The sequence below is a fragment of the Equus quagga genome, chromosome 6 (genome assembly GCF_021613505.1).
Source record: "Equus quagga isolate Etosha38 chromosome 6, UCLA_HA_Equagga_1.0, whole genome shotgun sequence".
Lineage (NCBI taxonomy): Eukaryota > Metazoa > Chordata > Mammalia > Perissodactyla > Equidae > Equus > Equus quagga.
In genome coordinates, this window is record NC_060272.1 from 60,440,863 (window position 1) to 60,466,280 (window position 25,418).

The following is a 25,418-nucleotide window of genomic DNA, read 5'->3' on the forward strand; positions in this document are numbered from 1 at the left end:
GTCTAAGAGAAGAGAAGGTAACTATCTGATGGATTAAAATTGGGGATTTTCCAGGGAAGGGAAGTAAAAGGAAGACATGGATGTTTGGAAAGGAAATAAGGCACTGAAGGCAATGCTGGGTCAGGAGAAGAGAGATCATTATGAGAAAGAACAAATGTAGAGGAAAGAGAATTAGAGAGATGAAAGGTAGATGTGGTGCCCAGAGACTAAAATATGAAAGGTTAAGATTTCAAAGATGAGATAGTGGAATTCTAAGTGATAGGTTCCAGGATGTCTTTGAATGTGGGTTACTAAAAACAGAATGGAAGAGGAGTTCAAGAAAGTTTGAGCCTAGGTTTTTTGGACATTAAATTCATTGTGCTGATGGGCAAGAATTGGGATAGAGACAAAAAACCGTCAACACAGTGCTAAAGTTCTCAATAAATGAGGGCTGAGCATGACAGCAGTGACGGGGTAGAGGGTGGTATACTGACAGGATGATCTCAAAGAAAAAGAAACTTTAGCATGAAATGGGAACAACAGTGGTAATGGGAAGCAGCCTTGGGGTATCTGGAGACTGCCTCAGGAGAGAATGGGAAGCCTCTGCTCTCAGGGGTTGCTGGAAAAACTGTCCTGGGGAGAGCCAGGTTTCATTTAGAGGAAGCACAGGAACCAGTGTTCTGTGAAAAGGTTGAGGGATATAAGGAAATTTCTTTATAATAGAGGAAAAGGTTCTAATGAGTACAATGGAAAGAATTGAGAAAGAGATAATCAATTAAAGAAAGAATCAAGAAATGGAAACACAGCTGTGCGAGAACGTGAGCCAAAATGAGGAAGTGGGCGGCAGGGGCTTGCTTTTTGTTTAGGAACTGAAGATCAGAAGCATGGTTGGATTTACTGAGAGGTTGAGTCCAACATTTACCAGCAGATTCTGTTGAGACCAGGAGACTCTCTGCTCTTAAGTCTTGTTCTTCAGGGAAGCCTGGCCTTTTAGTAAGAACTTAGAAGTTAATAATTACCCTTCTCCCACTTGTGAGAATGGTCCTTTAGTGTCTTACCTCCTCTTGGGTGTCTGGAATGTATTTATTGAAACCTATTGCTCCAGGTTATCTCTTACCAGTTCTTTTCCACCTTTTTGGGTGACTGAGCCTTTTCAAACATGGTTTACATATATTTTTTTAAATATACCCTTATCCTTAGATAATCCTGGCTTTGCCTCACTGTGTGCCCTTGGCAAGTTACTTAACTGCATTCTGCTTCAGTTTCCTTACGTATAAATGATGCCTACTTCAGTTATTGTGAGGATTAAGTGAATTAACACATGTAACACACTCCAAATGGTGCCTGGCACATACTCTGCACTATATAATTATTATTTTTGAAAACGCATGGTGATCATACATTTACTTATAATAATAACTATCATTTATAGAGTGGTGCCAACCAGTGTACTCAGTACTGTAAATTTATCTAATTTGATTCTCACAACAATGCTATGAAGTTGATTATTTTAACCTTTTTACAGAAGGAAACAGACTCAAAGAGGAGCCATAAATTGCCTTGGTAATAAATATTGAAGCTGTTATTAAAACTTATATCTTTTGATACCAAAATCCATTTTCTTTCCATTGTGCAATTTATTACAAATCACAATCATTATCCTTACCTGTATGTTTGCATTAGGTATTAATAAATTTCCTTAACTTACATAGCACCATAAAGTAATGAAAAGACCTCCGAAAGTTCTTACAGTCTTCTCTTGTTAACTGAACACATTTGGTCTCCTTCCTGGTCTCCATGTGTGCTTGAGTAGAGTGCTCTGAGCCTAAACCTGTCTTTTCAGATTTCATAGATATGAGTAAGAATTCCACCCACCACCTATCCGTATTTATGTCACAGTTAAATCTTTAAAAAAAACAAACAGGAAAAAAAGAAAGTGAAACAAACAAAAAAAAAGGGGTAGCCTTTATAAGCTTGAGAGGCAAATGCCAGCCTGAAACATAAATTCCACATTTGAGGAACACATTGATCAAGTACTGTGGGCGTTCCTTAAGGATTAAATACGGAGGGTGGATCAAGTTACACAAGGACATTTCAGGACGAATCTTCTAAATTAATAAATGTTATATGTATCCTAAACTTTCTAAGCAGCGTGCTGGATAATAAAATTTGAATGAGAAGACAGTGCCTGTGATGTTATGGGAGAAAAGTGAAAACAGAATAGTTTTACATCGAATATGTATTTCTGTACGTATATTACGGCGAGCTTTTGAGCGGTTCATAAGGAAGTATGAAACATCGTCAAATTCAAGGCAGCGGCAGTAGAAATCCTTTAATCATTTACCATACCCGAAATGCTGCCAGCTGGAACGTTCCCTTTTTTTCCCCTTCCTTTTCCGCGGGTCAGTGCAGGTCATGTGATAGTTATCACGTGACTCGGTCAAAGGATCTTTTCCTCTCGCAGCTTTGCAAAAAAAAAAAAAAAAAAAAAAAACGCGAAAGCCGTTCTCCAATTAAAGCTGTTAACGTGTACTACGCTGTTTCCTTGTTGGATTTTCTTGTTCTCTGCTGCTACTGTAAAAACAAAATGAGTGGTAAGATTTGCTGACTGTTTTTGAACATTCTGCTTTTATTTTAAAACATAGAAAGCATTGTATTAATTTGAAGTCATGCTGTGTGTTTTTTCAATAGATGCCAAATCTATTGCTATAAAAATATTTTAAATTGTTACCATGTAGTTATAAAAAGATAAGATTGTGTGTAGAGTTGGGCTGATTTTATATTCCACAGAATATTCCTTTGCAATGCATTTGTTTTACTAGGTTTTTCATATTACAACTAAAATCTGAAAATTGGTATTAGATTATTTGGAAGCCATTGTGAAAGCTTACTTATAAAGAATGTGTAGCACGTCAGCAGCCCATTGCATTTTAAGAATTTAAAATTAGTAGCTTCGTTTAAAATTAGTAGCTTCATTTAAAAAAACACTCTTAAACGTGAATGTATAGTAATGAAGAAAAGATAAAGAATAATTTAACTTATTAGATGAAATGTCTTTTTTAAGTCATTGATGGCACTTTTTAAGGAAGTGAGGTGAGGGGCTTCTCAAATTCCTAAGACAGTTGGTGAATAGAATTGTTTCCTCTTCTGCAAGATTTTGGAATAGGAAATATGTTCTTAAAAAATCAGTAGCTCTATGATTTGGGGTAGATTTTGCTTAAATCATGTAGATTATTAAGGAGTTGCCAGGTACATCTCCAGTTCAGATATCTTTGTGCCATATGTGCATTTACTGATAGAGTCTGTAACACATTTAACGTCTTCATTGGGACAAAATCTGCTTACTGCATTTAATCACGTTTTGTGGTTAATTTTTTAGTATTTGTAAATTAAAAAGTATTGTTGACACAAGAAAGTAATGGAACACTTGTATCATTAAGTATGGAAGGCTTTATAAAGGGTTTTGCTACTGTAGACAGGAATAGCAACAGAAATGGTGCTGTATGGTAGTTATAAACATCAACACTTGTATTTTACTATGTTTATACAATGGGAGTTTTATGTGTTCAGTGTTGAATGTTACTTCACACCAGTATTTTAGATATTAAATATGGTATCCATGATTGTCTTTTTAAAAAAAATATATAACTGTATACCATTTCTGCCTTAGGATAAGAAAATCTCCATGCTAGGGTGAAATGATTACTTCATAGGGAGATGAGTTAATCATTATTCCTGGACTGCAACTAGTAATGTATTTACTGCAGGTTTATTTTAGGTTGAGTTTGTTGTGTTCTATTTTCAGTATCACACTTAAATATAATTAAAGGATAAAGTAGAATTTTGTACTACTAAATTATAAACTATTTTAGCAGCTCTCAAGGTATAATAGGGTTTGAATTTTAACTACATAGTATTTATGTATTCATATTTTTAGTGAAAGAAGGGCAACCCAAAGTTGTTTTACAATTTTACACATAATCAACAATCACTTGTTTTTTACTCTGCTAGCTAAAAAATAAAAACAAAAAAAAAACCTATTCTGATGACTTGATATAAGGATTAAATTGGACAGCATGTGAAGAGAACCACAGTCCCTGCCACGTATAATAGAAGCTCAATTAATGTTAATTCTCTTTACTGAGATTAGAAATATGATTTTCAATGAATTCTCTTTCTGGTTCCCAGCTAAATTTCACATGTTGCGAAGATGTAAGCCAGCTCTCAGGATTCAGAAAAGTAGTTTGCTATAGTTTTATATAAATTAGCTAATAGAAATGAACAAGGATTAGTTTTAAACTGTTCTCATCTTCTCTTGAGTGCAGCATAAGGAGTTAAAAGGTGTGTTTTGAGTGAAGCCTTTCTAGTCTAGAAGTATAAAGCACCATACAAGTTTTGTTTGGCAAATAGGTAATGGTGGCTTAAATTTAGGAACATTTTATTCTTCCTTTCTTTCAAGGATATAAAAATAATGAAGGCCTTGATTTTCCTTAGAAACATCAGAGCATAGTTCTTAAGCCTCAAATTACATCAGTTGCCAATAATACATGGTACTTTAGTGTTTACTAAATATGTAGTAGAGATATAGCCTTAGAAATGAAACTGCCTGGTTTTGAATCCTTGTTCTACCAGTTGGGCCAGCTTAACCTCTCTGCCTCAATTTTCCACATCTGGAAATGGGAGTAATAATAATAATATTTACCTAATAGAATAATTATGAGGATAAAAAATATATAAAAGGCCCAGCACATAATAAATTAGTATTACTATATATAATTAGCTATTTTAAGATAATATTCTAAACAACTTCATGTATTTGCTGGGCTTGTTTTAGATGAGGAGGTATTTTGTTGAAAAGTTCTTTTTATATGGTCATTATATAGCTTAATTTGGTAGTCTGTCCCACATACGCATACACTCCTTTACTTCCTTTTAACCAGTTCAGCCTTTTCCTTGTTCTCTCCCTTCCCCTCCCTACCTTTTCTTTCTTTCCTCTCTTCCTCCCCTTCTCCACCCCTTTTTTTCATCTCTCTCTCCCCTTCTCTCCCTCCCTTCCAGCCCTCTTCTCCCCTCCTGTCTTCTTCCTTACCCTCCCCTTTTCTCCTGTTACCTCTCCTCTTTCCCCTCTTGCCTTGTCCTCCCCGCTCCCTCCGTGATCTCCCTCTCCTCACTCCCCCTTTTCCTTACCACTCTTCAGTATTTTTTTCCTCCTGCACTCCCCTTTTTCCTACGTTTTCTCTTTCCTTGCCTGCCTTTCTCACCTCCCTTCCCCTTCCCCCACGACCACTTTGTTGTTGAGTCCTCACCCCTCCCCCTTCCCTAGAAAGAGGAGAGTGGCTGTGATTTGCTGTAACCTTCATGTTCTTTATTCTGTTCTTCTGAAGTATGTATAAAGTTACTAGTGAAATTTGTTTCTTTTCTCTTCTGCCCTGTGACTAAGCTCTTCCTCTTTTCTGTTATAACTGAGATCCACTATAGGTATCTTCAGGTTGAAATTCTGCGTATGAAAGGAACTCTTCCCTCATTATATTCTTCACAGACTCTTGGGTACCTTTATTAGGCTCTGTGAGAAGGTTTCATCCCAAGTTATTAAAAACTAGTGGGTGAGGGGCAATTCGGCCTTAAGTTACGAGGAACAAGTATCTGAAGGTGAGATACTTTTTTAAAAAATTACATAAAGCAAGGAAGATTTTAGTTCCCTAGAAAGAATAGAACACACCTTCCAAAAGTAGTGCCTATTTTATCCCAGAAAGGTTAATAGAGAAGGTATACAGATAATATTTATAAAAGTTGTTTGGAAAGGATAACACTATAAAAATGAAAGGAAATGTAGAATAAGACAAGCTGAATTTCCTTTTCTTTTCTAGGAACTTTTCAGTGTAAGAAACAAAAGAATTTTTCTTTAGCTAAATACACGTATTGCATTTCTCTAACTTTGCTCTCAAGTCCCCACAGACATGACTCACGTATTAGACAAGAGGCTTTTAACCCTAACAAAAGCAAGTTCCAAATTTCTAACTAGTCTTTTACTGCTTTTTTCTCTTGACTTTTTCTTAATTTTTCCTATTGCTTTTCAAAATTTTGCCTTTTGTATCTTTCATTGATTTTATATGCAGACTTTAGTTTGATTTTCTCTAAGTCAGTGTTTCTAAACTTGCACAATCATAAGTATCACCTGGAATACTTGTAAAGTAAATATACTGATTCAAAACTCCGTTGTAAGCATATTAAATAAGAATCACTGGGAGAGCCTGGAAATCTGTGTGTTTTAAAAAGCTCCCCAGGTGACTATTATGATCACCAGGGAAGTTTGAGAAACACAGCTGCAGGTAAAGAGTAATCAGTGCATTCTATGAGATAAGTGTTTATATCTTATAACAGGTGAATTATCTGAATTTCTTTTTATAGTAATATAGTCACTATTAGTTTGAGTGTTTAGATGAAGTATTCAAAGTATAATTCAAGTTGTTTTCAACTTTAGCTTGCTAAGTAATCTTGGATTAATACATCATTTCTGTGACCCATTCAGGTCCTGCTCAGGTTCCAATGATGTCCCCAAATGGTTCTGTGCCTCCTATTTACATGCCTCCTGGATATGCCCCACAGGTATGTTTTTATGTTATTTTTCATTTTATGTTAATTCAGATAAAAAATACCATTTAAGTGCTGAAGCTTACCCAGTATAGTATATCTTTGGTAAATCTATTTCAAGTATTTTAGTACATTTAGTATATTTGGAAAGGAGGAAAAATTAAATTGACAGCACTCATCATTTGGCCTTGTCTTTGAATATTGAATTATAATAGAGAGTTAATTCTAGAGTTTTATCTCACTGAATATGTGAGTAATATAAATAATATCTTAAGGTTTAAAGGTCCCTACACTAACATTTTTTTAAAGTAATCATTCGCTTAGAAGTAACCCAGGACAGTGCTTCCAAACTTGTTCATACAATGGCTCACAGATTCCCATGACAGTTATATGACACATTGTGTTAAATAGAAGAGAATTTAGATCTGTAGACCTGCAACCTTAAGGGCTAAGGGAATCAATATCACCACACACTCGGAACCCTTTCCTGCATACTAGTTGGGAAACTCTGACTTAAAGAATAAATTTTATTCTTTGCACAGGCAAACGGAATTAAACTGTAAGATCTGCAGGTGTTCTGTATCTTCTGCTACTGCGATTCTATGTCATCTGCACTCATTGCCTCAAACCCTTTTTGGAAATATCCAGTTTCTTTTCCCAGCACTGAATTTGCACTTGAAATTTTCTTCGTGCACTCTCTTACTTCCTCCCTGATTATGCCAGAATATTGGTGGGATCTCATGGTGGATTCACTGTCCATTCTATGAAGCCCACCACTGTATGAATGACAGCAAAAGAAGACTATGCTGGTGAGGAGGATGGAAGTAGTATGAGAATTAGTCAGAAAAGCTATTCCACATCTTATTTCAAACCCTTGCTGGCTGCATGGACTTGGACAAATCAACTTCCTTGAGTCTCAGTGTCCTCACTGTAAGATGAGATGATAACATATTTGAGAATATTTTGTAATCTTCTCAGAAGAATAGTCTGTTCACTCTCTACTTTTATTTAACATACTGACTCCTTAATTTATTGTAGTCTGCATTCTGCCCATATTACCCTTCTAAATCTGCTCCCTCGTATGTACCAAACCCAAAGGGCTTTTTTCCAGCCTGATCCTTTTTTTTTTTTTCTTTGAGGAAGATTAGCCCTGAGCTAACATCTGCTGCCAATCCTCCTATTTTTTCTGAGGAAGACTGGCTCTGAGCTCACATCTGTGCCCATCTTCCTGTACTTTTTATCTCTACTTTATATGTGGGACGCCTACCACAGCATGGCTTGCCAAGCCATGTCATGTCCGCACCCAGGATCCAAACCAGCAAACCCCGGGCTGCCGAAGGCGAACGGGCAAACTTAACCACTGCACCACTGGGCTGGCCACCCAGCCTGATCCTCTTTGACCTCTAAACATTTGACACCACTGATAGGATTTACATCAGATTTCCTTGGCATAATGCTGTCCAGATTCTTTCAGCTTCTCTGATTACTCTTTCTCAGACCTTTCTCCACTTACGTAAAGACCGTACCTAATCTTTTCTCTCTACCATAGTTCACTTCAGCAAATATCTATTGAATGGCACCATGTACCAGACTCTGTATTGGGGGCTAGTGTCATAAAGATGATTAAGACAAATTATTTTGATGTAATTATAGGGTATCCTTCTGTTCTCTCAGCTAACAGTACCTTTTATCTTGATTTTTATGACAAATTCCTAACCTTATTTCACTCAACGTGACCTTCTAGAAGTAGCTTTCCTTGAACCTTTCCAGGTGCCTCTCCTTTTGGGTTATCATGGCACATTATGTATATCCCTCTTTTAATGAATTTATCACTGTTAATAAATTCTTTCCTGTGAAGATTATGAATTGTTATAGTTCCTGTATTTAACAGTGTTCTACAAATAACGTATTGAGTGCTCATGTTATGTCAGGCCCTCTTCTAGGTGTTTGGGATATATCCATGAATAAAAGAAGCAAAGACCTCTGTCCTTCTGTGTTTGCATTCTTGTGGAGAGAAGCAAATGATAAGCATAATAAATGGATGAATTATATAATATGTTAGGTGGGGAGTGACATGGGGACAAAAGGAAAATAGGACTGGTTACATAGAACTGGTTACATTTTAAAATAGGGTAGTCAGAATAGGCCTTATTGGAAAAGTGGGAGTTAGCCCTGTATTTATTTGAGGAAAGAGGATTCTGGGAACAGAAACAGCCAGAGCAAGTGACCTAAGATGAGAGCGTGCCTGGGAATGGCATGGAGGCCACTGGCTGGATGAGTCCTCAAGGCAGAATAGGTGTAATGCAGTCAGGGGGGTAATGGGACCAGATCATATAGGACTTACTTATCTTTATTTCCTTAATGCTGAGAACAGTGCCTGTCATATAGGAGGGACTCGACATATATTTGTAAATCAAATAATGATCCAAGTTGAGGTTCTGTATCTTTAGGCCAAAAGCCAATAAAATAATCTTCCTCTACAGTTATGCGTCAGTTGACGATGAGGATACATTCTGAGAAATGCATTGTTGGGTGACTTCATTGTTGTACAAATATCATGGAGTATACTTACACAAACCTAGATGGTATAGCCAACTACACACATCAGCTTTATGGTACTAATCTTACCAGATCACTGTTGTTAATGGGGTCATCATTGACCAAAATGTCGTTATGTAGTGCAAGGGTATAGTATAGTTCCTTTTAGCCTTTTTTCTAATTATAAAATTACAAAGATAATTTTATACATAACCTTAATAATGAGCTTTATTATTGCAGTTTAACAAGTAAGAAAGGGAAGTTTATGAGAGGTTGACGTACTGCATAGAGGCAGAGATATGTGCCCAGTGAACTAAGATATCAAATGGGGAAACAAACAAACAAAAACTACAAAATTCAAACACAAAGCAAATGATGACACAGAAAGCAAATGGTAACAGGAGTAGAAAGAACTTAATTTACTAGCAAATAATACTTCTAGTCCCTAAGAGCATTGCAGCACAGAGTAATACTTGATATTTTAGTGATGAAGTTAATGATTTTTCAAGAAAAAGTTATAGACTACCAGAATGGGACTCCTGAAAGGCAACATCAAAAGTTCTCTCCTTCTGCCTTTCTTGTAATGGCTCACCTGTTTTTATGGCATGCAGGTTGTTATGGTGATGAGAGGGTACCTAACAGGAAGGGGATTGTAGATTTCATAATGTGGGGAAAGGGCCTGTATCAGCTTCAGGGAAAGTTTCTGATTACTCCTTTGAGCTGCACTTGGTATTTCACTTTGCCTTTATGTCAGCACGCAACAATGAGGTCAGTAAATTTTTCAAAGATGCTACAAACCAGTCTGATTTCAATCTTCTCTGTCTCTTCTGGGGAGAATAGCCAAAAAAGATGTGCAGCAGTGTAAGATACTGGAAGATAAAAGAACTTAGGTGTTTAGATAAGGATGAAGAATTATAATAAGAGCTAGAGAGAAAGGTTGTAGTCACTTATGTATAGTTAGATATATGAAATATCTGTTGAACGAATGATCAAAAATACCTATATTATTGTTTAGTAGCTTAAAGATGGAGTAGCTCTGGGTTCAGGGTGAGGCCATAGAAGTAGTTTGGTAAAAGTAGAGGGGAAGCAAGGATTGTAGGAATTGAGGAAGTCACAGAACTCAGATTACTTGGTGGTGTTAAGAGGGGGGAAAGAAATGTGGCATTCTAGTAGACCTAACAGAATACGTTTTTTTTTCTGGTCATATCATTCATTCAGTAAATACTTTTTTTGATCATCTGCCGTATGCTAGCTGTACTGTTCCAGGTATTGGGAAGAAAATGATAAAACAGAACAGATTTTTATCATGGAAGATATATTCTGGTGGAGAAGACACACAATATAGTCATGTGTCACTTAACAAGAGGAACACGTTCTGAGAAATACATCATTAGGCAATTTGATCGTTGAGCCAACATCACAGAGTGTGCTTACACAAACGTAGCTGGTATAGCCTACTATACACCTAGACCGTATGGTACTAACCTTATGGGACCACCATTGTAAATGCTGTCTGGCCTCAACCGAAACATTGTTATGCAGTGCATGACTATAAAATGTCAGATAGTAAGCCTCCTTTCCTGAAGCCCCTCTCAATTAGGTCTGTATTCAATAAAGGAAAGAAACCAGAGCTTCGCCTAATTAGGAATTGCATGGCATATGTGGTTAGGTGGTCAGAATGTGCTGATAGCTCTATTTAGTTATATTTTGTTGTCTTATCTTTGTTTTAATTTTTATTAACGTAAACTAATTTAGGTTATATTTTATCTTTTTTCCTTTTCACAACTTGTTGATTTTATCTTAATCATCACCACTGATGTACCCTCTTGGTGTAAAAATCGATGTCTGCATGGTTGGCCATTTCTCAGCAGCTGCACTTAGCACAGATAGTTTGGAGGTCTCTGGCCTCGCCTTAAAGATATTGGCTACTTAGATGGTTACTTGAAGTGATGGAGTTGTCTGTACTCTCTTGGTCCTGGTCTGGCTCTTTGCTGCTTTTTTTTTTTTCTTTTTCCCATCTGCATCTTAGCTTTTTTTTTTAAATTGTGATAAAATACACATAACAAAATATTTACCATCATAACCATTTTAAATGTACAGTTCAGTGGCATTAAGTACCTTCACCGTTGCACTACCATCCATCCACAGAACTCCCTTCATCTTGCAAAACTGAAATGCTGTACCTAGTAAACAATAACTACCCATTCTCCGTTCCCCCCAGCTTATCTCTGTATTTTAAATGTTCTTTTTCAGCAGAAAAGTAGTTTTTGTAAGTAATTTGGCCATTTCTTTTTTAACCAGTGAGTGAGATTACATTTGTGTTGTAAAATAAAAAAAGAAACTATAAGACAGGTACCTATGGATTCTATGCCCACAAAGTGGATAAGAACATGGAATTGAACCCACATTGCCTGAGTTCAAATACTAGCTCCTCCATTTACTACCTGTATGACTTTAGCAAGTTATTTAACATCTCTATGCCTGAGTTTCCCCATCTGAAAAATGGAGATAATAGTAGTACCTATTTCTAGCATTGTTATGAGAATTAAATAGTTAACACACGTCCCTTGAGGAATTTACAGTTAAGTTATAGAGTAAGACATATGCATTTGGAACATTAACAAATACTAGTGTTATAAATACCAAACAAGTGATACAGAATAAATGCAATAGAAATGACAAGAGGGAGAGATCACTGAGATCATGGTGCCCAGGAAAGAGTGAGTGGACAGCAGTATAAGGAAACCTTCCACAGACTCCTAGCCCCGCACCTCGACCAGCATCTGGAATTGTATGCTCTGCCTTGTCATCTCTTCTTTTTCAACTCATCTTTTTCATCCATAACAAAGACAAACTTTCCTGCCCCTGTCTAGACCCAGTGCCCCCACTGGAGTCCTGAATCCCATCCCCTTTAGCCTGCTCAAGGATATTCTCTAACATTTTTCTTCTCTCTCTTCGACATCATCAATTTTTTACTCTGATGGATCATTCTCATTAGCATATTGACATGTTGTAATTGCTCTCACTAAAAACAAGAACAAATAAAAAGAAGTTCTTGACTCCACTACTACCAGCCACTACCCTATTTCCATATTCTCCTCTGCAGGAAAACTTCCCAAAATTGTGCTGTTAGCTCTAATTCTCCTCCCCATTTTTTCCTTTAACCCCCTCCAGTCAGACTTTGCCCCTATGATTACACCAAAACTGCTCTCATGAAGGTCACAATGACTTCCACATTGCTAAGTCCAGTGGTCAGTTCTCAGTCTTCGTCTTACTTACCCGGTCAGCAGCATTTGACAAAGTTAACCCTTCCTCTTTGATACACTTCACTAAACTCTCAGACTCCACACACTCTTGGTTTTCTTCCTACCTACTCGGTTGTCCTTTCTCAATCTTTCCAGAACTGCAGATGAGTATATCTAACTGCCTACTTGACATTTCCACTTAGATGTCTGATAGACTGACCAAACTCATATGTCCAAAACCTAAAACTCCAAATCTTTTCCCCCAAAATAACTTGTTGTATCCTACAGCCTTTCCCATCACAGTTGATGGGACACCATCCTTCCATAACTTCTTTCTCTTGCTTCTCTGGTGGAATTATCAGCTAATCTTGTTGTTCTGCCTTTAAATATATGCAGAATATGGACCACTTCTTAGCACCTCCACTGCTACCTCCCTGGTCCAAGCCACCACCATTACTTGCCTGGATTACTACAATAGCTTCCTGAACCGAGTTCCCGGTTTTTGCCCTTGCCCTACAATCTATTCTCAACTCAGCAGCCAGAGTAATCCTATTAAACATAAGGTTATATCAGGATTTCTTGCCTGTGTTGTAAGGTAATTAGTAGCATCTCTGACCTATACCCCACTACATGCCAGTTGTACCCTCCCACCCCAAGTTGTGACAACCAAAAATGTCTCCAGATACTGCCAAATGTCCTCATGGGGACAAAATCACCCCTGACTGGGAACCACTGGCTTATCACTCTTCTGCCCAAAACTCTGTGACGGTTCCCCATTTCACTGAGAGTAAAATGCTGAAGTCCAAGTCCGTAATAGCTTATATGGCCCTACCTGACCTGTCCACCTGTTTATCTCTTTGACCTCATCTGCTTCTATTGTTCCTCCTCCTTTTTACTCATCAGTCCCTCTGGCTTCCTTCTAGCCACTTCTACCTTAGGGGCTTTGTTCTAACTGTTCCTTTGCCCAGAACATTCTTCCATATTTGTGCATGGCTAATTCTTTCATTTCCTTCAAGTCTCTGCTCAAATTTCATTTTGTCAATAAAGCCTATCCTGATCACTCTATTTTATATTGCAAGCTGTCCCCCTCTCCCACTATAGTTTTAATCCCCTTTACTTGCTCTGTTTTTTTTTTCCATAGTAGTTGTCACTTTGCAACATGCTAAATAATTTACTTTTGTTGTTGTGTTTATCTATCCATTAGTATGTGTGCTCCCACACAGTCTAATTTTTTTCTCTCCTAAATTACCAATGTCTTTGTTTTAGTCAGAAACAAATTTTTTTTTAATGAGTGGAGAACATAAAGCTAGATTTAGAAGGATAGATAGGATTCACATGATTATAAAGGGGAAGCAAAGTGAAGAAGAGAGATGGCATAAACATAAGTACAAGATGCAAAAATTCAGTATGAAGATAGGTTTTTTATTATAGTAGCCTGACTGGAGTTAAGGGTTCAGAATTTGATATAGTAGAAAGATACAGCTAGGAAAGTAGGTTGGAACCAGATTGAATGCCAGGTCAAAGAGTGTGGACTATAATCCTATCAAAAATGGAGGATCGTTTAAGATTTGTGAGTCGGAGAGCTGATAAAAGTGAGTTGTATATTGTGATGTACACTGTGGTTTGGCTCACTCAAAATCCATTCTTAAATTCTTTCTAATGTCGCTGTCTATAGGTTAGAGGCTGAAAAGCTATAAACAGTTTCCAGATTCTTTTTGGCTGTAGTTGCTGATATGATTTTGTTTCCACTAATCATATGCACTTGTCTGAGGCTTGAATTCAGAACCGAGTAAAATAGGAAGAAAGGTGGGATATGAGACATCCATTTCGCTGGAAGCAAGGAATTGTAGTTCTTGAGCTAGAATATAAAAAACAGTGAATTCGGGGCTGGCCTGGTGGCATAGTGGTTAAGTTCATGTGCTCCACTTTAGCGGCCCAGGGTTCACAGGTTCAGATCCCAGGTGCAGACCCATGCACCACTCTTTAAGCGGTGCTGTGGTGGCATCCCACATACAAAATAGAGGAAGATTGGCACAGATGTTAGCTCAGGGACAATCTTCGTCACCAAAAAAACCCCAAAAAATAGTGAATTCATTTGGTCTTCTAGTCCTATATTACAGACAAGTCACCTCACACTCCCAACAGCAGATAAAGATAGTTTAATAAGCTGTTTAGTAGCAACTCTATTCTTTCTAAAGCAGTAATTATTTGTGAGTTAGGCTTATCTGTACCCAAATAAATGTGTTTTCTAATATACCTACCAAGCTTGTATATGTTCATATACAAAACTTGTTATTCTTAAGCATAGCAAAACTTGTCCTTCCTGAAAATATCAGTATTTGCCTTTTGGTTAACAATTCACGTTTTAATCGTTTTCTATTTCCTTAGGGAAAGTATTGTTAGCCATTTATTGTACCCTGATAGTAATCATTTAAGTCTAAAAGGGGAAGGGCCCTATTTTAGTAGAGAGTTTCTAATTTTGGGGTGAAATTTTATATCCTTTTAGGCTTTCCTGTATGTCCTTGCAGCTCCAATGAGGTTCAAAGGGAATAAATCTGTCATTTTAAAAATCCTTTCCCACACTGTGACCCCTCTTAAAAAATATGTAATTTCTGGGGCTGGCCCAGTGGTGTAATAGTTAAGTTTACCAACTCTACTTTGGCAGCTCAGGGTTCCCAGGTTCAGATCCCATGCACAGACCTACACACAGCTCATCAAGCCATGCTGTGGTGGCATCCCACATATAAAATAGAGGAAGATTGGCACAGATGTTAGCTCAGGCACAATCTTCCTCACAAAAAAATAATTTCTAAGACTCAAAGACAGAGATATTTTTCTTAACTGGGAGTTAATATGTTGTTAGATGTTTCTCTCTCTTGAAATAATCTTCAACTGTTAAAACTGCCCTGGTGGTGGTAGTTTTGTACCTACATTCAATATATGATTGATATTAGGAGTCTGGCTCCAGTTTTTTCCCCAATTTCTATTTCACAACTTGTTTCCCTACCTCCGCACACATAATTTGGAAAAGAAAATCAATTCCTGGCTCTATTATGTCCACCAAAAATTCCCTTGAGTCTCCCTTCATTTTTACTACATCACTAAATGCATGTAGCACATGGAATAAATTCCTAATATCATAGCTTATTGTTTATATTATTATTATTTAGCTAGTCTCATCAGTATTTTAAGATTTATATTGCACTGTGTAACAAAAACTACTTCTTCAAGGGGCCAGCCCAGTGGCATAGTGGTTAAGTTTGTGCACTCTGCTTTGGTGGCCTGGAGTTCACCAGTTTGGATCCTAGGTGTGGACCTACACGCTGCTCATCAAGCTGTGTTGTGGTGGCATCCCACATAGAAGAACTGGAAGGACCTACAACTAGGATATGCAACCATGTTCTGGGGCTTTGGGGAGGAAAAAAAAAGGAAGATTGGCAACAGATGTTAGCTCAGGGCCAATCTTCCTCACCACAAAAAAAGAAAACTACTTCTTGTTGTTCAATGTTAATTCGTATATACTTAATGTATTTAATAAAATTTTTTCATGTTGATTCTGTAAAATTTCTTAATTAACTTCTAGTGGTGTAAAAATTCTTACTCTAACATATTTCGAAAAAATTGTTTACATCCCATGGAAGAAACTTTTAACTGATGTTCATTTTGTAGGTTATTGAAGACAATGGTGTTCGAAGAGTTGTTGTGGTTCCTCAGGCACCAGAGTTTCATCCTGGTGGTCACACAGTCATACACCGTTCTCCACATCCTCCTCTCCCAGGTTTCATTCCTGTCCCAACCATGATGCCCCCTCCACCGCGCCATATGTACTCACCAGTAACTGCAGCTGGAGACATGACAACACAATATATGCCCCAGTATCAGTCTTCACAAGTATATGGAGATGTAGGTAAGACGTCTAAAAATATTTCTGTTTTATGGAGTTGGCTGTTCTTTGCTTGGATCATATTGTTCTGATCATATTACATAAAAGAAACAATAAAACGGTAACAATTATCACAATCATTTGTTATTACTCAAGCACCATGTTAAATGTTTCCTCCTCATGATCTCCCATCAAGGCAGATGAGTAAAGAGAAAAATAAAAGAAGGGAAGTAACTGATATCCTGCAGCAGTATTTAGTGGGGACATGTTCAAACAAGAGATCTTCTCCTCTGTCCGACCATCTAGGCTCTGAGGAAAGTTTTCAGCCAGGAATAATCATGCCATTGTTAAATCCTGAACGCTATGATGCCACTAACCAGAGTTGCTAGGTTCTGAAAGGGATTGAAAAAATAGTAATCTTATTCTTTCCTATGTGTTTAAAATACCATGTATATACTAACAGCTCTCAAATTTGTATCTCCAGCCAAAACTTCTCCTCTGAGCCCCAGACTTATATTTCTAACTGCATTCTTGATAACGCCGCTTAAATGCCTCATGAATTTCAGTTATAGCATTTCTAAAACATAAATCTAAATTACAGAACTTGATTTTCTCTGTCATCTTCATCTTGATAGATGGTACCACCGTCCACTCAGTTTGCTCAAGTGAAAACCAGGTGGTCAAATTTGATTCTTCCTCTTTCAATCTCCACATCAATTGATATGTTTTATTTTCAGAAGTTTCCCAAATTTATCTTCTTTTTCTCCACTGCTACTCAAATCTAGTCCACCATCAGCTCTCATCAGGACAACCACAAAAGCAGCCTTCCAGTTGATTTTCTGCTGTCATTCTTGTCTCCAGCCATGCAGGCTCAGCCAGGGTAATCATTTTAAAATATAAATCAGGCCATTCTCCTATTATTTTTAAAATATTTCAGTGACTTCTTGTTGCGTTTAGAATAAAATCCTAAACCTTTCCTCAGTACTCTTGATGTTTGGGGGTGGATAAGTCTTTGTTGTGGAGGACAGAACTATGCATTATAGGATGTTTAGCACAATCTCTGCCCTCTACTCACTAGATACCAGTAGCACACAACTCCAGCCCTCTCCCTCATCCTCACTCAGCTGTCGCAACTAAAAATATCTCCAGACGTTGCCACGTGACCCCTAGGGGCCAAAATTGGCCCTGGTTGCAAACCACTGCCCCAGACAAGGCCCTTCCCTATAGCTTCTGACTGCCTTGTCCCACTTATTCCCACCCCATCCCCTCTTTAATTTTTCAAAACCTCAAAGTTCTTTCTTGCCTCAATGCCTCTGCACATGGTGTTCTCTCTACCAGAAATGCTCTTCACCCTTTTCCATAGCAGGCTCCTTTTTTTTCCCTTTAGATTTCAGCTTTCAGAGAGAACATCAGTGACCTTACCGTATCAGTCTCTTGCACTAAAACCTTTTGGTTTCTTTCACAGAACTTAACACAATTTGATTTTTGGGGGTTTATTTGTATATCTTTTTTATTTGACTGTAAAACCTCTAAGAAGTGAATGTTTTATGCATCACTGTTTCCCTTGTGCTAAGCAGTACCTGTCATTTATACTTAGTAAATTTATAGAAGAAAGAACTCTAAATACAAAATTTAAATCATGCAGCACAGCCTGTAAGAAGTAGATGTATTATATATATTATGTCATATATCATACATATTTTCAGACTTATTTCTATTGCCCAAGTAATGCATATTGATTCCATAGGTCTGGGTGGAGTTTGGGTTTCTGCATTTCTAGCAAACTCCAGGTGAGCCTCATGCAGTGGTCCAGTGATCACACTTTTGAGTAGCAAGAGTTTATACTACAAGTCAATCTCTTCCTTCTATTTTTTTTTTTTTTTACTGCTAACTATGACTTAGTTGTGTTTTGTTTTGTTTTGTTTTTTGCTGAGGAAGATTTGCCCTGAGCTAACACCTATGCCAGTCTCTCTCTATTTTGTATGTGGGTCCCTGTCACAGCATGGCCACCAACAAGTGGTGTAGGTACTGAACCTGGGCCGCTGAACTAGAGCACGCTGAACTTAACCAGTAGGCCACGGGGCCAGCCCTCATGATTTAGTTTTTAGGAATGTATTTGAGAAGATTATAAGAGAAAACTGGATATTACAGTTACTTCTGTTTTGCATTATTAAAACCCCTTGTTATTCAGAGGGGATATGCATTAGAATACATAGCTGTAATTTACAGTGATGTCAAGGAAAGTGAAGCCTACAGATCTACAAAGGGTACAAGTCTAAAGACTAGCTACTCATTGATGGAAGACAAGAGTCATGTATTTGAGGTTATAAGCCAAGGAATCTACCACTGGATCCTAAAAACTGACGATAGTTTTGTAACCATTAGTTTCCTCCCTGACCCCTTTTCCTTGCACATTTTGTATGGATTCCCAAAATGGGATCTAATCCAACTTTTCACAGTCAACAACTACCATTATTAAGCCTGAACTTTGCTGGACACTATGCTTATACATGTATTATCTCACTTAATCCTTAAGAAAATCCTGCAAAATACAGATGAAGAAACTGAGGCTAAGAAATGTTAAGTAATTTCTGAAAGTAACTTGGATCTATTTGATAATAAAGTTCCTACTCTTTCTACTATAACAAATTCTTTATTTTTCCCCCATGGTTGCTTTATTATTTTATTTATATTGAGTAATAAATCAAATATAAAAATGTTTGGATAACTGTTTAAAAAGCATGAACTAATTACAGTTCCTATGGTTTTTTTCTTTTTTAATGAGATATAATTCACATAACAAAATTCACCATTTTAAAGTGTATAATTTTTTAGTATATTTTGGGTTGTGAGTATAATCACTAGATATTATATTCACTATCACTAATTCCAGAACATTTCTATCATCCCAGAAAGAAACTTTGTGCCTATTAACAGTCAATCCCAATTCCCTCATCTCCTAATCTACTTTCTGTTTCTATGGATTTGCCTATTCTGGACGTTTCATATAAATGTATATTCAATGTAGATGTTCATACAATATGTGGTCTTTTGTCTCTAACTTTTTTCATTTAGCATATTATTTTCAAGGCTTATTTCAAGGTTGTAGCATGATCAGTATCTTCATTCCTTTTTATGGCTGAAAAATATTAAATTATGTGGATATAATTTTGTTTATTCATTAATTGGTGGCCATTTCGGTTGTTTCCACTTTTTGTTTATTAAGAATAACGATGCTTGAAATTTGTGTACAAGTTTTTGTGTAGACATATGTTTTACTTCTCCTGGATATATACCCAAGAGTAGAATTGCTAGGTCATAAGGTAATTCTATATTTAACTTTTTGAGGAACTGCATAACTGTTTGCCATAGTAACTGCATTATTTTACATTCCCACCAGCAGTGTATGAGGGTTCTAGTTTCTCCATATTCTTGCCAATATTTGTTATTATCTGTCTTGATTCTAGCCATCCTGGTGAGTGTGAAGTTTTATCTCATTATTGTTTTGATTTCTTGTCCCTAATAACTACTAATGTTGAGCATCTTTTTTTCTTTTTCTTTTTTTTTTGAGGAAGATTAGCCCTAAGCTAACTACTGCCAGTCCTCCTCTTTTTTTTGCTGAGGAAGCCTGACCCTGAGCTAACATCCGTGCTCATTTTCCTCTACTTTGTATGTGGGACGGCTACCACAGCATGGCGTGCCAAGTGGTACCATGTCCACACCCAGGATCTGAACCAGCAAACCCCGGGCTGCTGAGAAGCGGAACGTGCGAACTTAACCGCTGCGCCACTGGGCCGACCCCGAGCATCTTTTTATTTGCTTATTGGCCATTTGTATATCTTCTTTGGAGAGATGTCTATTCAGATCTTTCACCCATTTTTTAATTGGGCTGTTTTTATCTTTTTACTTCTGAATTGTGAGAGTTTTTATATATTCTGGATACAAGTCCCTTATCAATATATGATTGGCAGATATTTTCTCCCCTATTATCTTTTTACTTTCTTGATAGGATATCCTTTGATGCAGAAAAGAAAAATTTTCATACAGTCCAATTTATTTTTTCTTTGTGCTTTTGGTGTCACATCTAAGAAACTCATCTAATCCAGATCATGCAGATTTACACTTGTTTCCTTTTCTGAGTTTTATAGTTCCAGTCCCTACGTTTAGGTCTTTGACTCATTTTGAGTTAATTTTTGTATATGGTCTGAGGAAGGTATGCAAACTCACTCTTTTACATGTAGATATCCAAAATTTCTGTTTTTATTTCTAATCTTATTGTACATACTCATTTCAAGAATATTATACTGATTTTCTTAAAGTACTGATAAAACTTTGCTGAAATTTTTGAGACTTTTCTTTTAAAAATTGTTCTCATTACAGATTTTAAATTTAAAATAAAAATAAAATCTGCAGACAGTTGATTTAACAATATTTATTGAATGTGTTGATTTTTATTATATTGCTGTGTGGCTTTTATTAGAATGAATATATTCTTCTAAATCACAACCTTGAGTTTAGAATATCCAAAGATATAATACTTTGTACCTAGGTTCTGTTATTAGTAAACAATCCTATTCCTTTTCCCTTTTTTTGGCTAACTGAGAAAACTTTAGTTTTTAGTGGTGATTTGTTTTTTTGAGTCATAAGGGAATTTAAGCAGGTGGTAGTTTTCTTTTTACCTATTTTATATGTTGAAACTGAAAGAAATGCCAAAAGTAACAGCTACAGAAGAATGAGAGAAAAAGAACTATACACAGCTCAGTTGAGGCCTAACTCCCCACCTATGATGATCATAGCACACCACCAGGCTGTTTCTGTGGAGATTAATAGTTAATTGGGGAAAGATGAAGGAAAGAAATGTCTTTGTAAATTTATTTGAGATATATATAATTATAATGAAGTGACAAAGCTTACTTGTCAGTTGGTGGAGACACAGAAATAGCTTTGTTTTGCAAAATTGATAAATGTATTTCCTATTCTTTTCTCATGCCATAAATGTATTTGGAGAAAATGATCTTTTTTAAATGTTTTTTATTTTTTATTTCTTCCTAGATGCTCACTCTACACATGGAAGGTCCAACTTTAGAGATGAAAGATCTAGTAAAACCTATGAACGTTTGCAGAAAAAATTAAAGGATCGCCAAGGAACACAGAAAGATAAAATGAGCAGTCCCCCATCATCGCCCCAGAAATGCCCTTCTCCCATAAATGAGCATAATGGACTTACAAAAGGGCAGAATGCTGGTGGTGTAAACACAGGATCAGTGAAGAGCAAGTCAGGGAGAGGGAAAGGAGGTGCACAAATTGATACAGAGCTAGAAGGTAACTGTTAAATACTCGACTATTCTTACTTGTACTTTTCATCATTATTTAACCTACTAAAAGTGTATCAGTCATTTCATCATGCTCCAGATAAACAATAGATTAATAGCCTAATACTTCCTAAATGTGAGGGAAAAAATTTAGAACCTAAGTGTTACTAGGGTATTTCTTTTTACAGATTGGGAAAGCTCAATTAGTAATTTGATTTATATCATAAATTTTACTAACCAAGAAAAATTTCTGTCTGATAGGAAAACTCAGATAAAGTTCATCCAGATTCCTTTTCTTCTCTTTCTGGGCCTTTGATAAGGCTATGCTGGTTTTTATGAAAATCTGTTTCTGCCAACTTCTTTGTATGTAAGTCTCTGATAGCTCTAGTTATGTCATTCACCAGTCTATCTATATACTCTATAGTAAGGATAGAGTACTCTCCATTCTTTTCTTCAAAAGTTCTTTTCTCTTAAAATCCCCATGTTTTCCTTGGATCCTTCTCCTAACCTGTCACTTCTACCATATGAAGTCGGAGCACCACTTCCTTTATTGCTTTTTAAAATTTTCATTCCCCACCAGCAAATTTTAATGCTTTAGTGGCCTCATAGCTTGTATATTAACAGCTACAAAAATGTTCTCCCATATTCTTGAGACCTCCTGATCATTATTTTTCAGCACTTGATGTTTCAGAATAGTTAAGCTGAAGTTTCAGATATATCAGTGGAGGTGGCTATAAGTTACGGTCAAGTCAATTATATTCCTATTTTGGAAACCACAATTAAGGCGTGTCATGAAACAACACTCAGTTAACTTGTCATTGTGAGGTATGAGATTGGAAAAGAGAACTTTCCAGAGAGTATTTTTTATAACTATGAATAAAAATATACTTTCTATAAGAAAAACTTAGTGACTGGTTCAGATATATATAGTGGGATTGTATTTAGTAATCATAGTTAAAATGGAAATAGAAACTGAAACAGAATCTCAAATACCAACCTAGTTTCAGAAGGCGTATTGTGGAGGGAGAGAAATGATTGCATTTAAATTCATTTTTTTAATATTCAATTTTTTTTTTAAGAGAAAGATGAAGAAACTAAAGCTTTTGAAGCACTTCTTTCCAACATTATCAAACCAGTGGTAAGTATCACATGTATTTTCTTGACATTTATGTTTAGTATATTCATAGGATTTGGTATATTTTTATTCAGACCTTTCTTAAAACTTAATATATAAGGAATGTGAGGTCAATAATGGATCACTACAGATCTGACATAGGGGGAGAGATACATTCATCTGTGAAACAGAATGTTCAGTCAAAAATTCATTTTTTAAACAGGGATTTAATGTATGCTAAATGACATTGAAAATCATTGGGACAGGCAAAGATCTAATAAATAATGTGGGTACAACTGATTATCAACTTTTTTTTTTTTTTTGGTGAGGAAGATTGGCACTGAGCTAACATCTGTTGCCAGTCTTCCTCTTTTTGCTTGAAGAAAACTGTTGCTCTATTTTGTATGTGGAACGCTGCCACAGCATGGCTTGATGAGAATTGTGTAGGTCTGCGCCCAGGATCCACACCCATGAACCCCAGGCCACCAAAGCGGAGAGCACAAACTTAACCACTACACCATCAGGCCAGCCCCTGATTATCAGTTTTTTAAAAACCTATTTGTATGATTTCCATATACAATATATCCTATTGACTTCAGATTAAAAAAAAGTTAAACTACAGAAGAAAGTTAATCTTCCCCAACCGTTTGTAAGTGTAGATGTAGTAGAAGAAATCAGAAAATCAGGAACAGATTTGGCAGCAGAACTGGCTACCTAAAATTGTCTGCATATTTTTAAAATAGCCTAAACAAAGGTTACCATCCTAATAGGAAAACATTCACATCAGATATGACAAAAATTAATATTAAGTAAAGTGCTCATACAAATTGAATTTTTTAAACCCATTAAGACCCCAAAGAATTCTTTACTAGCATTCAGAAGAAATATAAATTAAATTTCTCTGAAACTGTGAGGTCCCATTTCTCAATAAAAAGCTACACAAACAAAAATGTTTTCAGCATTAATACTAACAAAAATAAAACAAAGGAATGCATAGATGAATTGGGCTATTTTTACTGAACAGAATGATATAGCCATTTAAAATATGGTTTTCAAGACTGCAAGAACATGCAAAGATCCTTTTGTAGGGAAAATGCTGGAGATCAAATTATTTGGACACTGTGATTACAACCTTATAAAGAAAAGACTAGAAAAAGTTAGGAGAAGACTAGAAGGAAACGTATCACAGGAGTTATTCAGATTAGTCTTTTTCTTTCTCTGGTTTTTTAAGAGCTATAATTCACTCCATTTTAAGAGTAAGCTAACAGAAGTGCCAGTGATTAAGATTGAATCCCAAATGTTTTATTTTTACTATGTGAACTCTTAGGGTAAAATGTAAGTAACACATAAATATATAGAGACTAGAAATAAATCTCCTTTACCCACTCCTCCAATTTAATCATGCCTAACAGTTTGAGTTTCTTTCTAGTCCTATTTTGGTTCATTTGTATGTGTCCATTTATCAAAATATAAGTTTTTACCTTTGTCTTTTTATGAAAAAGGAATCATACTCTACCCTGTTGTTCTGTGACAAGCATTTTTCACTTACTGTGCTATGACTTAGCAATCTTTCTGTGTCATTACATTATTCTTTTAGGAGCTACTTAGTTATTTGTTCAGTCAATCAGAGTATTTATTCACATCCTGATAACCAATCAAAATATGTATTGAGCCCTTACTATATGCCACGAAATAAATAACAAATATATAAACAAAATCAGATGTGATAGTAAAAAGTGCTGTTAGAGAAATAGGGTGATGTAATGAATGAGTTACTGAGGAGAGGGGAGTTGCTTTAAACAGACCAATCAGGAAAACTTTCTCTGAGCCTCTGAAGAGTTAGAAAAGGTACAAAAGTTGGAAGGAATGGGAGAGGAAGAGCAGGAATAAGCATGCAAGTTTGCCAGATGGGAAGAACCATTATCACTAGAGTGTAGCGAAATGGAGGAGAGAGTAGTACGCAATGTGATAGCAGAAGTAGACAGTAGGGCTTTTTCAGCCAGGATAAGGCCATTTATTAAACACTGATAAAAGTGTTTCTTGGTTTACAAAACAAAAAGCTCTACCTCTTCCCCCCAAAAAAATCCATGGTGAAATATTTTGTACTAAATTACCTGAAAAATGCTTTGCTCTATTTTTTTGTATGAAAACAGATTTAAAAAGTTGTTACTCTTAACACCTTCTCCACAAAGGCTTACCTTTTCCTTTTACCCTTTTTTAGGAAGTTCGGGTAAGCCAATGGCTCTTTGAATATGCTACTGTGGTCCTGCTTTTTCTGACAATCCTAAATAATACATTTGAATGCTCTAGTTTTCTTTCATTCTACTTTGCTTTCTCTTAAGAATTGAGAGTATGTATGTAAATTAATGTAAACATATACAGAATTATTTTCTAATAATAGCTAACAAGTTTATTAATGTCGAACTCTGTTGAAAGTGCTTTGAATACATATATGCGTTATTTTCTTTAATTCCTACACCACCTGTTGTGTACTCTTTTCCCTGTTTTAAAGATGAGGAAACTGAAGCAAGAGTAGATTTAATAAGTAGTATTAAAGCTGGATTGAAATTCAGTTAGTCACCTTCAAAGATCTGTGTATATCCAAATGTATATCACTAGATTTACTAGAAAAGGAATTTGGTGGTTGCCTTAATAGAATTAATATTTGAATGACATAATAGCTAATACTAGCAGCATTTACTTGTTGTAGTATATAATATTAAAAGTATAATTTTGGGCGGCCGGCCCCGTGGCAT

The 25,418-nt window shown here is 36.2% G+C and overlaps 1 protein-coding gene across 2 annotated transcripts in view; it reads left to right on the forward strand.

Annotated features, from left to right (window-relative positions):
• The window catches only part of FNDC3A (fibronectin type III domain containing 3A), a 197,051-nt gene that overhangs the window by 126,064 nt on the left and 45,569 nt on the right, over window positions 1–25,418 (forward strand). The window contains exons 1-5 of one of the 2 annotated variants that reach the window (XM_046664278.1): window positions 2,473–2,573; window positions 6,509–6,585; window positions 16,023–16,260; window positions 21,289–21,558; window positions 22,628–22,686. In XM_046664278.1, coding sequence (XP_046520234.1) covers window positions 2,567–2,573; window positions 6,509–6,585; window positions 16,023–16,260; window positions 21,289–21,558; window positions 22,628–22,686 — 651 coding nt within the window. In that variant the 5' untranslated portion in view covers window positions 2,473–2,566. Of the gene's footprint in view, window positions 1–2,472; window positions 2,574–6,508; window positions 6,586–16,022; window positions 16,261–21,288; window positions 21,559–22,627; window positions 22,687–25,418 lie in introns of those variants that run through there. The other variant, XM_046664277.1, reaches the window with a different exon arrangement.